General features: G+C 44.4%; 1 protein-coding gene across 1 annotated transcript in view; it reads right to left on the minus strand.

Annotated features, from left to right (window-relative positions):
- Nucleotides 1-18758, minus strand: part of LOC124550743 (probable cytochrome P450 4s3) — a 47195-nt gene that overhangs the window by 19652 nt on the left and 8785 nt on the right. The window contains exon 2 of the mRNA XM_047125466.1: nucleotides 5029-5262. Within this exon, the coding sequence (XP_046981422.1) occupies nucleotides 5029-5262 (234 nt within the window). The remainder of the gene's footprint in view (nucleotides 1-5028; nucleotides 5263-18758) is intronic.

An 18758-nucleotide genomic window follows, 5' to 3' on the forward strand; every position in this document is an offset into this window, starting at 1 on the left:
TACCAGTGGCTTCAGGGTACCCCGGAGTCACCTTGCTATCGGAGAATATCCCAACGATTATTGCGTGAGATTAGATTAGATTAGATTAGATTAATACTAGTTCCATGGATCATGAATACGATATTTCGTAATGATGTGGAACGAGTCAAATTTTCCAATACATGATATAATTAAGTTAATTTAACAACATAATTAAGTTAATATAACACCTTTTTTACTTTTTTTTTAAAAATTTTTTTAATAATCTTTGTTTTTCTTAATTTATATCTAAAAATGCCTCTGTGGAGTAGAAGGAGTTGTCATTCAGAAATTCTTTTAATTTCTTCTTAAATACTTGTTGGTTATCTGTCAGACTTTTGATACTATTTGGTCAAAGTGGCAGTATAATTCACCCCTTTCTGTGCCAAAGTTAGATTTAATCTTGAATAGTGAAGATCATCCTTTCTGCCAGTGTTGTAATTATGCACACTGCTATTACTTTTGAATTGGGTTTGGTTGTTAGTAACAAATTTCATAAGAGAGTATATATACTGAGAAGCTACTGTGAGTATCCCTAAATCCTTAAATAAATGTCTGCAGGATGATCTTGGGTGGACTCCAGCTATTATTCTGATTACTCGCTTTTGTGCAATAAATATCTTATTCCTCAGTGATGAATTACCCCAAAATATGATGAAAGATGCAAGCAATGAGTGAAAATAGGCGTAGTAAGCTAATTTACTAAGATGTTTATCACCAAAATTTGCAATGACCCTTATTGCATAAGTAGCTGAACTCAAATGTTTTAGCAGATCATCAATGTGTTCCTTCCAATTTAATCTCTCATCAGCTGGACATTGGACATTGCGCACCATAAAGTCCCCCATTGAGGGTGAAGAGACTACTCGATCGCGAAATGCCGATTCTCAGTCCCCCAAATGATTGATTATTGACGAACTCATACAAATGAAAGTGGGCTTCGTCACTAAACCAAACTGTACAGCGCATACTAATTCCCGTCGTATCCCGCGACCAATTGTGCAGTTTGAACGTCCTAACACAAACCGTTCAGAATTTATGACGATTTTGTTCTACATAGTTCAATAACTGTCAATGTGTGCTTGGTTCACTATTTTTCTTTTTTTTTCCCCCTAAACGCAGGGCCATCAAGCTCCCACCTCTATTCACTTGCATTTCTGACCAACCCCTGCATTAATATAAATTTGGAAAAAATCTGGGAAACGGAGTCGGCGCGCTCGTCTTATTAGAAGAGGCCTATTATCGTATGCCGCATACGGTGAAGCGAGGCCTCGTGCCAGCAGCCGCAGTACGGGCGTAGAGATGGGATCAGGCGAGGCGCACGGGTGGAGGCGGAGGTGGGGCTGGACGTCGGAGAGGCGGTGCAGGGGGTAGCATTCATCTCACTTTAGGTGAGGAAAACCCTACGTCATAGTGACGTAACATTACGTCATCGTGACGTAAATAACCTAAATCGACTGTATGAGTGCGTATATCGATCTTTGTAGTTGTACCGATAACGTCAAAGCTAAATGTAAATACATGTGTACAAACGAAGTGACAGGAGTTATCTGTTAAGCTCATCCCAATTGAATTAATTATTAAGCTGCAATCCAAAGAATATGGGATGTTATTGTGTGTTTCATGAACATAACGAATATCTGAATGAACGAATCATAACCGTAACGCAAGTGTCTTGTTATTTTTCTAGCCTGAAATGAACGCTACCCTATTTTTTTTAAAAAAATCCGATGAATCGTGTCTAAATCCTGTGGATCGAAACATGAAATAATTAATTATTAAGCTGGAATCCAAAGAATATGGAATGTCCTTCTGAATGAAGGAATCAAACCATAACGAAAGTGTCTAGGCATTTTTTAGTCCGATTAATGGTGCGTAAATCATGTGGATAAAAACGTGAAATAGGGAGAAATTAAAGTGTTTCGTATTTTTATAACAGCCAATGAATTGTACATAATTCATGTGGGCAGAAACGTTAAACTGAAGTTCGAAGTAATTCCGAATGTTGCTGGAAATATTAAACCACCTAGTTCCATTTAATTTTGCCTTCATGTTGTAAATCAACTAAGAACAATGAACAGTGCAGATTCGAGACGTACACAACAGTCGATGTATACAGAATGGACACAACAGTCGATAGGACAACTCGTGAAACTCATGATGACGCGTACCTACGTCACGCTGACGTAGGGCTCTCCTCACCTAGCGTGAGATGAATGCTGCTCTGTGCTGGCGGACCGGCGGGCACGGCTGCCGGTCAACAGGGCCGCACACGCCGGATTCGCTTCCGCTCCCCTGTACAGTCAGTTTGTTTACGGTACGTTGTCCGTTACGGTTTGGACACACATTATTTTCTCTCACGTTCAACCGATGTGTTTTGTTTCGATTGGTACTAAACAGCCACAAAACAAATTAATGTACAGTACAAGAGGAAGTAGCGGCGAATGGTTCAAGCGTTTCTGTGTGTTTTTGTGATTGATTGATTGGTCTCTTCAACTCCCGGGTCGTTACAATTAAACTTCGGCTATTTATCACGTTATAACACAGAAACCAATTACCATACGAGGACAAATTTTGGTAACACTAATGTCCAGATTATGGGATGCACGATTTCGATGCGTCACAACGCCACCATCAGTTCCAACTATGGCCACCGGGTGCCGGGATTAGTCATCGTGATTCATAGTCTCACACATCTGACCAGTTGCAGTGTACTTGACGTGTCAACATGAGCTTGGGCAAGATGAGCGGGGCATTACTGTTGAAGCACTATTATCAAGACAACAGTAATGCTGCAGCTGCACTTCGAGAATATTGCCAGCTGAAAGGATTACGGAAGGGTCCTCTTCCTCCACCTGCTGTGTGCAGCACTATGAAGAAGTTCGAATCAGCTGGAGAACTGGCCGTCGCTCCGGCAAGAGGCCGACGACCGGTTGCACCACAGGTGGTTGATGAAAACGCCGTTGCCATGGCAGACAACGCTGAGCGCAATTCCCGACCGTCAGGCAGTGCGCGTGCTGCGTCACCACAGTTGAACATGCCGTGCTCCACCGTGCGGAAGGTGTTTCGAACTATTCTCAAACGGTATCCGTACAAGGTCCATATGGTTCAGCAGCTCGCACCACAGGATGCGCAATGGCGTGTTGACTTCGCTCTCCGACTGTGCGGCTGGTCCCGGCGGAGGTTCCAGTCCTCCCCCGGGCATGAGTGTGTGTGTGTTTGTCCTTAGGATAATTTTGGTTAAATAGTGTGTAAGCTTAGGGACTGATGACCTTAGCAGTTAAGTCCCATAAGATTTCACACACATTTTGAACTTTGCTCTCTACTTTCTCACGAGGACTGAAGTTGATGAGGGCTGGCTCTACACGTACAATACAAGAGGAAGTGGCGAAGAATGTTTCAACTGTCTCTGTGTGTTCCTGTGATTGATTGGTTTGTCTCTTCATCTATAGACAGACGAAGCTCATTTTTCTCTGACAGGCGAGGTCAATACACAGAATTGCCGAGTGGGTGGATCTTCGCCTCCAGTCACTGTGCACGACGTACCTCTATAAGGTGAACATATCACCATGTGGTGCAGCTTCAAGGCTACGTTCATCATTGGCACATTCTTCTTTGAACAGGTTGGCGTTCAAGAACCAAAGACGTCCAGTGTGACTGGCCAGCATTACTGCGATACGCTTCGCCAGCCTGTCGGACCCGTCGTACAGGACACAGACGCACTGAACTCAACAGTTTGCATGCAGGATGGGACCCACCGCTCATTGCTCCTGACGTTCACATCCTTCTCCGAGACACATTTGGAAATCGGAATGAAATTTTCAATCTGCAGCGGAGTGTGTGCTGATATAAAACTTCCCGTCTGCCAGACTGAGACTCGAACTCGGGACCTGTGCCTTTTGCGGGCAGGTGCTCTACTAACTGAGCTGCCCAAGCACGACTCACGACTCGTCCTCACAGCCCGAGTCCGAGTCTCGGTCCGGCACACAGTTTTAACCTGCCGGGAAGTTTCGAACTTGGAAACGATCGAATTATCAGCCGATCGTTTCGAAATGCTGGGCCGGCACGATCACCTGATGTCACTCCTTGTGATTTCTGGTTGTTGGGCCACCTGAAGGACACGTTTCGCCAGGGGAACATTCACGCCTGTACTGATCTGATGCGCAGCATATCAAAAGAGGTAGTCAGCATACCTACAGACATGTTTGGTTCTGCTGTGCCGAATGCAATCCTGCGCTTTTGGTCCCTTCTGGGCACTGAAGGGCCCCCTATTGAGCCCCTTTTGTAGAAGTAATGAGACCGGTATGTAACGATGTGTAGCACCTTAGCAGCACATTGGAAGTGTTTCAGTTGGATTGACTCTGCATTATTTCACTTCCCAATATCCTTGACATTACTGCTACCAAATCTGGTACTCGTATGGTAATTAGTTTCCGTGTTATAACGTGTTAAACAGGGGAAGTTTCATTATAACCACCCGATATATACCATCCCCCGTATTGTTTCAAAACCTTTTCTGAGGCTGTTACGTTCTACTTTTTTCCGTCTCTGTGATACCTTCGCGGTATAGGCCGCCAGTTACGATACTGTGTTTCCTGCAACGCTGGGGTGCTATTCAAATGCCGGAGAGGCCTGGCAATAGTGAAAATGTAAGAGGAAAATAGGCTGAGAATGTGAATTGAAGTTTGTGTTGGGGAGATAGTCGACTGGGGTAATTCGTGTAGCAACATCCCGCGTGTGGCTGCGGTGGTGTAATGGTCAGCATTTGTGCCCAGTAAGCAAGAATGCCTGGGTTCCAGTCGAGGCCTTCATTTCTTCATAAAGATGAGACTTAAATGTTTCGGGGAAAATTTAATCTTAAGATCTTTAACTTCCATTATATTTCCATCCTCTTAAGATTTCGGCAAACGATACAAGTTGTAACCTAGAAGGTGAAGAATGAGATGCAGTAGCAGACAGTGCCATTGTCGCAAAGCTAGTGGGTGAATTCAGTGCCTTAATCGGGCTTACCTGTGCGAGGGCCAAGGCGCGTCTTAACGCCGTAGTGACCTCGTGCTCCGGTATGTCCGGTATGAGCCGGTCGGGGTCGGCGCCGACGACGGCGCTGCAGAAGCTCCGCATCGCGCCGAAGAAGGCCGCGACGTGCACGTCTGCGGGGGCGGCGCCGCCCGCGCTGTCGCTGGCCAGCCGCTCGCTGAAGTAGAGGCCGCCCTCGTGGAACGCCTCCAGGAAGTTCCCCAGCAGCTGCAACACGGCGAGCCCGCGCTCACTGTACTGAGCCCACCCGCAGAGCTGGTACAAAGCTGATGCTGCGCCGACCTGGCAGTTTGTAAAACTACGCTCTTCTTTAATAACTTCTCTTATGTACTGACAACATTTTCATTATTTCCAAAAACACCTTAAGTGTTTCGCCATTCCGTCATTTTCAAATGCTATAAAGTACAACAAAATATGATATGAAGATATGAAAGTAGGAGGGCTGTTCCAAAAAATAAGGTGACTTTTCGTCCCGCCCGGCTAGCCGCGCGGTCTAACGCGCTGTTTCCCGAGCGGGAAGGCGTGCCGGTCCCCGGCACGAATCCGCCCGGCGGATTAGTGTCAAGTTCCGGTGTGCCGGCCAGTCTGTGAATTGTTTTTAAGGCGGTTTTCCATCTGCCTCGGCGAGTGCGGGCTAGTTCCCCTTATTTCGCCTCAGTTACACCATGTCGGTGATAGCTGCACATACACTGTCTCTACGTACATATACACCATAATTACTGTACCACGCAAACATTTGGGGTTACATTCGTCTGGTAACAGGTGTTCCCGGTGTGTGTGTGTGTGTGTGTGTGTGTGTGTGTGTGTGTGTGGGTGTGTGGGTGTGTGTGGGTGGTGGTGGGGGGGGGGGGGGGTTGCGGAGTGGGGGGGTCGTTCACTGGGGGCCGATCTGCACAATAACCCCGGGTTCGGTGTGGGGCGGCGGTGGAGTGGGTGAACTGCTGTGGCCTGTTGTCGGGTTGTGAACCGCTGAGAGCTATGGCGGGACGAACCTCTCGTCGTTTCTAGGTCCCCAGTGGCTTTTCGAATTGCGCGGGCGACGTACATTCGATAATCGATCTTTTTTTCTGTTATTCGCATGTCCCGAACATGTGTTCACAATTTCAAGTGTATGTCTTTTGTTTTTGACAGATACAAGGGTTAGACGTGCTTTAGTGTGCTCGGCGATTTTCGATTATTATACGAAATGGAGCACAGAATTTGCATCAAATTTTATGCGGAAAATGGAATCAAGTGCTCTAAATGAAAAAATTCAAGTGGTACAGGCACTTCCAAGATGGCCGAGAAAATGCCAATGATGAACCTCGCTCTGGTCGCCCCAGGACATCAACAACAGATGATAACGTCCAAGCTCTGAATTACCGTAAGAGAGGTTGCTGAGGATGTTGGCATATCGGTCGGCTCGTTTCATGTAATTTTTTCGGATATCTTGGCTATGAGACGCGTGTCAGCCAAGTTTGTCCCAACTTCTCAATTTTGATCAGAAGAACCGTCACAGGAGCTCTTGAATGTCTTCAATAATGATTTTGATTTGCTCAAAAGGGTCATAACTGGTGATGAAACCAATGCCCACTTGTCCCAATGGAAGCATCCCAGAGACCCAAGACCGAAAAAAGCACTCCATCAAACGTCAAAGCTTTGCTCGCTGTTTTTGTTTTTCAATTACCGTGGCGTAGTGCATTATGAATTTTTGCCTCAAGGTCGTACGTCCCTTAACGTTATCGCCGTCCGCGAGAAGCAATACACAAAAAATTTCCGGAATTGTGGAAAAACAATTCATGGGCTTCAGTGCACCAGCTCATTCATCGTTACTTGTGAGAGATCTTTTAGCCAACAACAACTCGACAATCATGCCTCAGCCACGATATTTACCGAATTTGGCCCCTGTGACTTCTTTCTGTTCCCAAAACTGAAGAGACCTATGAAAGGACGAACATTTTCAACGATTGAGAAAATAAAAACTGCATCGCTGGAAGCACTCAAGGCGGTACCAAAAAGTGCTAATGAGAAGTGCTTCGAGGATTGGAAGAAGCGTTGACGCAGGTGTATTGTATCTGAGGGGGCTTACATTGAAATATAAATAATAAATATTTTTTTCATAAAAATATAAAGTAACCTTACTTTTTGAACACACCTCGTATGTTACATTTCATCATTGGTAATTGGCATAGTACAACGACTACAATATGACTTTCAAGTTTCCAGTGTTACGTCAGTCACATAAAACTGTTCGTTAGGTACATTGTACCACGTCAACATTCTCAGTCACGAGGCAAGGGCAAACTGCTATCGAAGGAAAATTTTGGAATCCAATTGGGCTAAACCACTCGGAGGCGCTGGATACGTGGTACACGCTGCATTTTGATTTGTTTACAACTACAGTTTTCATCTTTACATCGTTGAAAACAGTTTCATCAGTATATGTGGAAATCACTTTACAATATTTTACAAAAAATTAATCTTTACAAAAAAGTGTGTAAGAGATGTTTTGAGTTATGACAACTTAAAGCACATAAATTACTAGTATCAGTAGTACTTCATAAATATCATTTTATAGTAATTTACAAAGTCTGGAAATACCAGCTGAGGCATGTAGCATTCGTGTATGACGAACCTGAGGTGCCCACGTGTTGCTCTTTGTGACAATGGAAGCAAATGTACGTCTGCACAGGAAATTCAAATCATTTTAGAGGCGCAAACTTGGAACCTCATACATACATTCCATCAATAACATACGACAACCATTCCAGATTGCCTACGTAATTGAAACGCATTACCCCTCAGCATCAATTTAAAGCACCATTCAAAAAACAAATGTTCAAATGTGTGTGAAATCTTATGGGACTTAACTGGTAAGGTCATCAGTCCCTAAGCTTACACACTACTTAACCTAAATTATCCTAAGGACAAACACACACACACACACACACACACACACACACGCCCATGCCCGAGAGAGGACTCGAACCTCCGCCGGGACCAGCCGCATAGTCCATGACTGCAGCGCCTGAGACCGCTCGGCTAATCCCGCGCGGCTATCCAAAAAACAATCATGTGAAAACTAGTGCGGTATTAAGGTTAATGGTTTACTGGTAATTGTGCTACCTCACGTAACTCGCTCCCTTCTTACTTATATTACATGTCGCAGTTTTCTTTTTGGCCTATTTTTTTCTCCAAGTGTCAAAGAAAACTCTTACAGAAATAGGTATAATTATATCACAACAATAAGCGGCGATCGTACGTAAGGTAATTGAGCAACTGAAAAATTAATAAGTATAGAGGTTACTATGTGGTGGGAAGGGAATTGGTTATAATTGGCACACTTGAAATAACGTACAAGAGATATTCTGTGATTGTATGACCATAAAACCCTTTTCTGTGAACAACAAGCACTGTCCAACGGCATGACCCAATTAAAGAATGAGGCAATGGGATAAAGGGTACAGAAGATTAATCTTTTCCGATAAATGGCGTGCCATTGTGCACACTGGGAAACTCACACTCTAGATTTAATGAAACGCCTTGGTTCAGCTACGTTTGCAGTACGCATGATAGCAGAAATAGGTGAATTAGAAATGAAGAAGTTAGTTTATTCGGGCAAATTCCATTCACTAATGAGTCATGGAATCATCTTTTGGGGAAACTCCTCTCACAAAATTCAGAAACGAGCCGTTAGAATACATCTGGTGTCAGTCCTAGATCATCATCTGTAAGAAACTTGGTATTCTAACTACTGCTTCTCACTACATAGACTCACTGTTGTTCTTTGTCGTTTCCAACGTGTCTCTTTTTACACAAAATAGTGCAAAACATGATTATAATTCCAGAACCAAAAACAATCTGAATAAGGACTATAAAAGCTTAACATCAGTACAAAAAGGAGTCAAATACATGGGTACTCAAGTATTCAATAACTTACCAGAGCACATCATAGGTCTTGTAAGTGATAAAGATCGGTTTGAGAGTGAATTACGTAACTTCCTGTTGGCCAACTCCTTCTACTCCATCGATGAGTGTCTTCACAAGCTCATAACTCTGTCTGCATTGTAATTGTACAATATCTATGTATCTGAGTAAAAAAAAAAAGAAAAGGAAAGAAAAAAAGAAGAAAAAAAGCTTTGACTCTTTCCACATCCCAGGAACTCAAGGGATCCGTGGAAAACGGTAAATGTAATGTAATGTAGTGTATTACCCCCAAGACTGTACAGCTTTGCGTGACTTCGTCCTGTGTTTTGTTTTGTGGACAAGATGAGTAAAAGTATAATAATTCACTACACATTTAGGGTCATTCGCTACTGGGTAGAGTTTTCACAAGTGGTTGCTCAGCGCTTCACTCTGCAGGGCACAAATTGAAAACTCTTGTCAACAGCGCTACTGTAGCTATTCCATAACGCTTTCGCGTAATTTTATTAACAAGCTTTTGTGTTCACATTATTACAAATAGTTTTACAAGATTTTTTAATATGTCAAGATTAACCTTGTGTACCCTTTATCCCCCTCCCCCTTTCTTTAATTGGGTCATGCGCTTTACAGAAAAGGGTTTTATGGTCATACAATCACAGAATACGTCTTGTACGTTATTTCAAGTGTGCCAATTCTAACCAAATCCTTTCCCACGCTACAGTAAACTCTATAATTTTTAATTTTTCAGTTTTTCAATACCCTTACGTACTGTTCAATAAGTAACCATTCAGTTTATAACTGGCCGTAATAAAGTCATGGAAGAGATGCTGGAAGTGATCCCTTTGAACTTGAAGACACAGGTGCACACGTTTCTGCATGTTCGTGACGACGTTGTGCAGAACATCGGGAGTAGTGTTCCGAATGTGACGTGGCAGCGCAGCTTGGAGTTCTTGTATGGTGTGCGGATGGCCTCATAGGCCTTTCCCCTCAACATATATCATAGAAAGTAATTCGGTGGAGCCGAGTCGGGTGAACGCGGAGGCCAGAATCCTCAAGAGACGATTCGGTCACCGAAGACGTCCTTAAAAAAGTTCACCGCCTTCTGGGCGGTGTGTGCAGTCGCCCCATCCTGGTGGAACCACGTATTCTCAATTTCGTCCTCATTCAGTTCACCTACAAAGGGCTGTACCGCCCTGTACTTATCGTGTCCTGAAAGAAAATCCGCCCAATGATGCGTTTGCGTCACGGCGCACTAAACACCAATCTTTTGATCATGCAGGGGGGACACCTTAAATTTGTGCAGATTCTCCGTGGTCCATTCACGCAACCCGAGAGGTGAAACCATGCCTCATCCGTGAACAACGTTGTGCCAAGAATCCCCTCACCACTTGATGAGGACATGGAGGGGCATGTGGTCAGCACACCGCTCTCCCGGCCGTATGTCGGTTTACGAGACCGGAGGATGGGCAGAAACAGGTAGCAAAAGTTGACAGGCGCCGGACGAAAGGTGTGTCTCAGTCTTAGCACGACCGACATTTTGTATGGATACACGGACAGTGACGTCCGGAGACTCTTGTGGAAGATGTAACATAAGTAAAAGTGGAACGAGTCACGTGATGTAGCACAATTACCAGTGAATCATTAGCCTTAATACTACACTGGTTTTCACATGATCGTTTTTTAGATGGTGCTTTAAATTGATGCTAAGGGTTAATGTGTTTCAATTACGTAGGCAATCTGGCATGGTTGCCATAAGCTATTGATGAAATTAATGTACGGGGCTCCAAGATCGCGCCTCTAAAATTCTTTGAATTTCCTGTACAGATGTGCATTTGATTCCATTGGCGGAAAGAGCAACACACAGCCGCCACGAGTTCCTCAAACGTGAATGCTACATGCCTCAGCTGGTATTTCCAGACTTTTCACCCCAGCGCGTTTTTCCAACGTATTAATTTCGACCACTCCATACTCTGTTGCACGTCTTTTTATAAGGAAATACTTCTTTGTAAAACATTGTAAAATGATTTCCATGTTTACTGATGAAAATGTTTTGAATGATGTAAAGATGAAAACTGTAGTTGTAAACAAAACAAAATGCAGCGTGAAATTGGAAATTTGTGCTAAGTTCCTACGAAACAAAACTGCTAAGGTCGTCGGTCCCTAGGCTGACACAATACTTAATCCAACTTAAACTAACTTCCGCTAAGGACAACACAGGCATCCTTGCGCGAGGGAGGACTCGACCCTCTGACGGGAGTAGCCGCGCAAACTGTGGCATAGGGACTGATGACCTTAGCAATTAAATCCCATAAGATTTCACACACATTTGAACATTTTTGAACTGTGGCAAGGCTCCTGTGAGCGCGCGGCTACCCCGCGTGGCAATGCAGCGGCTACCACGCATCCAGCGACGTGTAACGGTTTAGTCCACTTGGTTACCAAAGTTTTCCCGTGTTAGCAGTTTGCACTTGTTTCGCGACTGAGAATTTTGACGTGACACAAGGTACCAAAAGAACAGTTTTATGTGATTAACACAAACTGGTAACTAGAAAGCCATAGTCTAGTCGTTCTACTATGTCTCTTAGCAATGGTGAAATTTAACATACTTTCATTTCTTCTGATGCCAGATTTCGTTGTGTTTTATAGCATTTCAAAATGACGGAATGTCGAAACGCGTAAGGTGTTTTTCGAAATAATAAAAGTGTCGTCAAGACATAAAAAAGTTGTAAAAGTGCATCAAAGTGGCCGCTTCGTGTCACAGCGTTGTCATGCAGACAGGAACTGCTGTCTGACCTAGCAGTGGGCAGGATCGCTACTTGCTGTGCGTGGGACTGAGCCACGTCTCACAGCCGGCTACGTGGCAGAAACAGAACTCTCGTCGACAGCACGCTCACACAGGGCAAGTTCACTCCTGCGCGGAAATGCAAACACCTTTAGGGGCAAGGTCCCTTTATTGATAAGTGAGGTAACAGCTGGCGCACCACATATAAAATGCTTCGATTCTCTTTCTTCGCGGTTTTCTCACCGTCCATGTTTCACTGCCATACAATGTTGTGCTCCAAACGTACATTCTCAGAAATTTCTTCCTCAGGTTAAGGCCTTTTGTCAGTACTAGCCTGCTTTTTATGTCCTCCTTGTTCCGTCGGTCAAGGGTTACCTTGCTGCCTAGGCAGCAGAACTCCATAACTTCATCTACTTCGTCATCATAAGTCCTAATACTAATTTTCTCGTTGTTCTCATTCCTGCTACTTGTCATTCCTTTCGTCTTTCTTCGATTTACTCTCAGTCCATGTTCTGTACTCATTAGACCGTTCATTTCATTGAACACATGCTGTAATTTTTCATGGCTTTCATACAGGATTGCAATGTCATCTACGAATCTTAACTATGATATCCTTTCACCTCGAATTTAATTCTACTCTTAAGCTTTTCATTCATTTCCAACGTTGTTTCTTCGATGCATAGACTTAAAAATTGGGGCGAAAGATTGCGTCCCTCTCTTATACGCTTTGTAATCCGACCACGTCGTTCTTGGTCTACCAATACTATTTCGCAGGAACTATCCACTTAAATTTCACTACAAGCCAAACTACTTCTGACAGCAATCAATACTCCACCACCAATTTATTTAATCTATCCCCTCTGAACACTGTTAGATCGTTGGAAAAAAATTCTGCTGAACTTATTTCCGTCTTTAGCCAGCTTTCTGTAACTATAACTATTTGAGCTTAAGTGCTTTCTATTAGGGCTTGGAGCCCTGGTTCTTTCTGAACACATCTACGACAATTTACAACTACCATACCCGTCGTTTCTACAACTACCTTACTGTGTTTTACCTGCCCCCTTTTAGACGGACGCCCTTCCTGTGGTTCCCTGAAGCCTTCTAACCTAAAAGATCGCTCCCGCTACCCGTGCAGCCGCCTCCTGTGTGTAGTGCTGGTAACACTGCCCTGCCGTAAACTGTCAGGTTGCGTAGGCAACTGTATGGCTCCAGTTGACTGCAGTGAGACAACAACGGTTCAAATGCATTCCAGAGATGTTGCAGGGTTCAGGGAAGCGATTTTAAAATTTTCCCGGTGAACTGAATGTTCAAACAAATTTAGGAGTTACAGCCAGTAATCGTTCAATACACCCCACGGTATTTCAAATGGACACCAAATTCCCCATAGCTATCCATACAAATTTCTCGTACGTATATTACCGCTAAATTTAAAAAAAATCTATTATGCCTTAAAGAACGTGCTACCTCTCTCCCTCGTTTGTACATTAAGCACAATATCAAATCTACCTCAGTGAGCTGATACTTCTAGTTCTGCAAGTACATCAACCTTTCTTCCTCTCTTCGCTACGCGCGCGAACTTTAAATCCTCTTCAGCGCTTTTTTCGTGTGTGTTTGTCTACCGCAGACATACCGTAACTGTCCAGCCTTGAAGCGTCACTGTGCTCTTAGCACATTGTTGGAAATTATCATCCTTTCTGTCCTACGTTCCTCACATCGCTCGATTCACGCTGTTTTTCATTTCATACAACACTGTTTATTCCAGTTCATTTTTCCCGCTCCTGACTTAATGCCTAAAACTATGGAAGCCGTTCACTTCATTTACCATTCAGTGCTCGTGTTTCATGTTTCTAATCCCAGCATTCTGGTATTCGGTAATATAATAATTCTGGCCCTGTTAATAATTTCTATGGGTTGCCTAATTTGTTTGACGATGTTATCAGTTTGTCTCACACTGATCTGTGAGAGGAGCTCGGTGCTAGGAATATTCTTCATTTATGGGCAAAGGCAGCAGTCTTTACAGCAGCCATGATGGCTCCCCGTTTCCCATCCTTTTTCCGTTCGCCAATGTAGCAGGTGGTATCGTTTGAACATTCAGTAGTGGCCAAAGTTTCTCCTGTTCTCAGTTCCCCAACCTGGCTAACCAACCATCTATCTGCTAACGTCGCGAGGTCGCCTCCCAGTGAGATTACGGCCCTCTGATTCGCCAGTTCAGGTGCGCGCTCGTTTATCGCGGGTGGGCGGCAACCGCCCTCCGCGGGGTGGATAGTGGACAAGGGGGCAGTAGGCAGGTCTAGTGTGACCGTGCCTGAGGCCGGAGGTGCTGCTTCCAGGAGATGAGGTTTCGCCAATCATGAGCGCCGACGTGCACTGTAGCTTCGCACCCTGACGCCCAGAGGGAACCTTATAGGTCATTTTACTGACGTGCGTTCCTTCAATTACGGTTTACGCAATTTTTCCGGGTTATAAGACTGTAGGTTTTCCTTCTACAGTTAGGCATAATGTGCGCGATGTGTTGGTTAGTCACAGTAGCTTGCAGTTCGGTACTAAACTCTATGCTTTCATGCTCACTTTTCCACTTCGACTGACAGTAGTTCTTTCAGTTCTCTCGTGCAAAATTTAGAATTTAGGTCATCCTATCTTGGAAACCTGTGCCCTTTGTCCTACGCCGCCGGCCGGAGTGGCCGTGCGGTTCTAGGCGCTACAGTCTGGAGCCGAGCGACCGCTACGGTCGCAGGTTCGAATCCTGCCTCGGGCATGGATGTGTATGATGTCCCTAGGTTAGTTAGGTTTAAGTAGTTCTAAGTTCTAGGGGACTGATGACCACAGAAGTTAAGTCCCATAGTGCTCAGAGCCATTTGAACCATTTGTCTTACGCCACGTGGTGACTGTCTTGCGCCCCTTCATGTTTCGTTAACGTAGTCGGACCGCGAGCCTAAGTTATTTATTATCGCCTGTATGAATCGTTTCGCGTCTAGCTGGTTTTATTCCTTTAGTACAGTCTTTCGCTGATTCATGGTGGTGATAGTTGCATGCCTGCAACTCCTTCCTTTAGTAAATTGAACACCGTTTGATAATACGGCGACCGTTCCTAAAATTCATTTTCTCCTGCTGTCGTGGCTTATTATGAACGTACGTTGGGGCAGGCTGCTGAACTCAATTCTTTCTTCCCCCACCCCCATTTTATTGTATAATTGTTCAATATGCAAGTGTTAAATAAATGAATCCTTTAATCTTTACATTCTCCCTTTCAGTACGTGAAATAATCTTTAGTATCACAGTAGAATAATGCAGAACTATAACGGTTGCTATAAGGTCGTTCAGGTGTCCCGCCTATAATGGTAGGATAGAGATTCAGTATCGCACGCCTGGCGCGATCATTGCACGCATCGTACCGATAATAGAATAATAATTTTCAGTCATCCCCCATTGATAAACTGGGAAGTGTTGACGGCTCAGTGTGAGTACGTGAGCACTAAATCCACTGGATGTGGTGGAAGTAGTGGCCTCTGTTTTACCTTGCTGGTTTACAAAAAAATACAAAAATTACAGCCCCTAAAGCAAGGGATAGTAACCAGAAAAAAGAAAACGAGCCACCGCTTTTAACTATATCTAACGAACTTTTGCACTTGGAATTCGAAATGGACACTAAAAAATTAAAAAAAGATAATCACTGAACAACGTCCTCAAGCGTTCGTGTATCAGAGGAAGTGTTATAATATGAACCCCACTACACGTAAATTAATATCAAAATTAAAAGTTCACAAAGAGAATCACCCAATTAGATTAGTCATTAATGCGGGAGGGAGTCCTGTTTACAAATTAACGAGGTTGCTCAACCAGTTCCGTATGTGTTTATCAATAACTACTAGGTGTGTAACAACGTAGCCTGGATTAACGAAATCAAGATAAGCCGACCACTGAATTCTCCCGACTAGTCTGCCTGCTACGGTACATGATCATTGTCGTTATCTTCACAGCCGCAACCTCCAGACCTTAAGATAGATTATATTAGACATTAATATTAAATGACTGTGTATCATAGTTGACTTGTTTATAATGCTGTGAGATGAGGTTTCCTGTTGAATTTGGAGAAGAGACACATTGTTTACATTTTTTTTTTTTGTCTGCGTTTCCGCATTTGCTCAAATGGTTCAAATGGCTCTGAGCACTATGGGACTTAACATCTGAGGTCATCAGTCCCCTAGAACTTAGAACTACTTAAACCTAACTAACGTAAGGACATCAGACACACCCATGTGCGAGGCAAGATTCGAATCTGCGACTGTAGCGGTCTCACGGTTCCAGACTGAAGCGCCTAGAACCGCTCGGCCACAGCAGCCGGCCCCACCTTTGTGCATATTTGATTTTTATTTGTATTGTTGTAGCGTCTTCGTCCAGAGCACATTTACTGCGTGAAGGTGGATTGTGGTTATAGGTGATTCTTGTTTTGTAATAAGATTGTTTCCTGGAAAAAGATATTTACACCCCTACAACTCTTAACTTTCCCACTCCACAGCCACTATGCTGCTACATCTGTATCACTTTGATTAGTTGCTGCGGCGCAGAGTAATACGGGTTCCAAGGTCCAAAATTTTTAACAGAGTTCAACGACCTTGACGTAAGACAGGCTGGTCACGCCAGGATTAGCGACGGACCGGGCAGCACGGCGAGGGAGCACAGTCTGCAGTTCTGCAGCAGCTGAGTGAGTGAGAGAAAGAGAGAGAGAGAGAGAGAGAGAGAGAGAGAGAGAGAGAGAGAGAGAGAGAGAGAGAGCACACGAAGTGGGAAAACGGAGAAGGACGGCGACTAAGCAAAATAACGCGCACGCTCGTTCGCAAGAAGCAATAGAGAAGGCTAGGAAAAACACCCCATAGACCAACCTAACTATCTGCTAATAGAGGATTAAAGCAATGGTAGCAGAATAGCGAGGCTACATGCAGTCATCACTAGTAAACCGCACGTCACATTCTAACATTCTGCGTGGTGTCTGTTTGTTCCATATCGCGTCTCCCTACCACTTTCGCGCAACGACGCTCTGCGCGTGTTTTTTAGGGAATCGACTAGTTTGAACCTGGGACCTGTTGCTGGTAAGGAGACGCCAAACCACACATGACATGTAGAATTCGGAAGAGTTCAGTGAGACTAGCGATGATATAACCAAATACCTAATGATTTCAGCGTCAGCTCCACTGCTCTCCTTGTAGAAGAATCTTAATACTAACTAAATTTAGTGGAAGGGGTTCAAGGCTTTCCTATTTTTAGTTAGCTGGTAAAATAACGTCGAAAAAGCAGTTAAGTTTACAATTGGAAATTTTATTCTACTCACAAAACATTGTTTATAAATTGCACTGTTGATAAAAGGAAATGTTTTAATACAGGATGGTAAAAACCAACTGCGTTCAACAAAAATGTGAACGAATATTCCCTGAATGGGTTTCCAAGTTCTACAATGGATCGAAGGATGACCTATGCCATATCACATCTATAATCTAGGTTTAAATTAAGTCTACAGTGACCCTCAATTATGTTTAATTACTTATCTAACTTGTCGTAAACTACAGTGGCTGATGTGGGTTCTCAATAACTATATAACAGAGAAATCATCGCGTTTCAGATTTTTACTTCATGTGGAAAATGTGAACACCATGAGCTTCAATTGACGATCAACACTAGTATTACGCAAAAAGGGGATGTAACAGATGAGACTTCTGCAGTTCTGAGTGAAGCTTTGTGCGCTGTTACGCGGCATCGCGTGCGATCATTACCTTGTCGGTGTTCGTCAGGGGGCGGCGAGCAGCACAGCTCCGCTCACCTCGCTGTCTCGGAAGCAACTCTCTCCTAACTTCTCTTTACTACTATTTACCGAAGTTGGTTTTTTAAAAAAAAGTATCTGGCTGTGTTTTCATCTGACCAATCAGGGTCTCAATGTTAACCTTAAGCTCCGCCTACAAAAATTCTGTTAATCCAATGAGAAACGTTATACTTTCTGTGGTGGGGCAATGTTTTTTAAAGTTTGCAACATAACAGAGACGCGAAAAACTCTCACGCTAAAACTTGCAGCTGGTGTGGTCCTTTTAGCGTTATCGTAAGATCTATACTGTTCTTCTGGAGGGCTCTAGCTTTTAACATTGGCTGGGGGTGGTCCTGACGTAACAGAAACGCGAAAAAGTCTCACGCTAAAACTTGCGGGTGGTGTGGTCCTAGCGGTTAGCTGGCGACGCGGGTGTCCGTCCGTCCCTTATCGTAGGGCCTTCCACGTTAACACGGTTCTGCTCTCGGCTTCTGTTCTCGTTTCTCCTCTCGGAACTGCGTCTGTCTCACGGTGGGAAGGTATGACATGCATTTAGGCATTCTTGTGTTAGTCTGTGGTATTCCATTTGCTCACTCGTTACTCGTATTACTTTGGTTAATGTCACGATTTATTCGGAGCTATGTGACATACTACTGGATTTGCTTACCATGTCAGGGTTTTCATGGAAGGGATTTGCCTGACACCTTACAACATAACTACGGAGAGCTCTTTCAATACCGGAGCCCCAGCTCCAAGTAGAGAGTACGTTTCAGGCCAATGGGAACGATGGAGTCCGTGTCGGCGACACTCCGTTCCGTAACCGTGTTGTTTTAGTAAGCCCTGTCTCAGAACAACAAGCGCAGCACCAGCCAGCCGTGGAGTACCGCAGAGCTGAACTTCGTGCTGTGTGACACCGACCGCCACTGTGGGAGAGCTGACGGAATACCAGCACCAGTGCAGCACCAGCTGCTGTATGTACTCTCTGAGTGTTGGACGGAAGACGACGACCAGGCGGGCAGTGCTGGGTTCGGCGCCTGCCGCCTACACCACACCGCGGATGGGGTGGTCCAGGGAAGAAGGAGCACGGAGCGGGATCGAGTTCACTCCCTCAGCCGGTACCGGCCATCCACGCTCTACCAGGCTGGGCTAAGCAGCCGCACCGACGCCAGGGGAACGACGTCTCGCCAGCACTGGCGCAGCGTACGACACTGAGAGTCTATCTGAAAA

This window comes from Schistocerca americana, chromosome 9 (assembly GCF_021461395.2).
Source record: "Schistocerca americana isolate TAMUIC-IGC-003095 chromosome 9, iqSchAmer2.1, whole genome shotgun sequence".
Classification (NCBI taxonomy): Eukaryota; Metazoa; Arthropoda; class Insecta; order Orthoptera; family Acrididae; genus Schistocerca; species Schistocerca americana.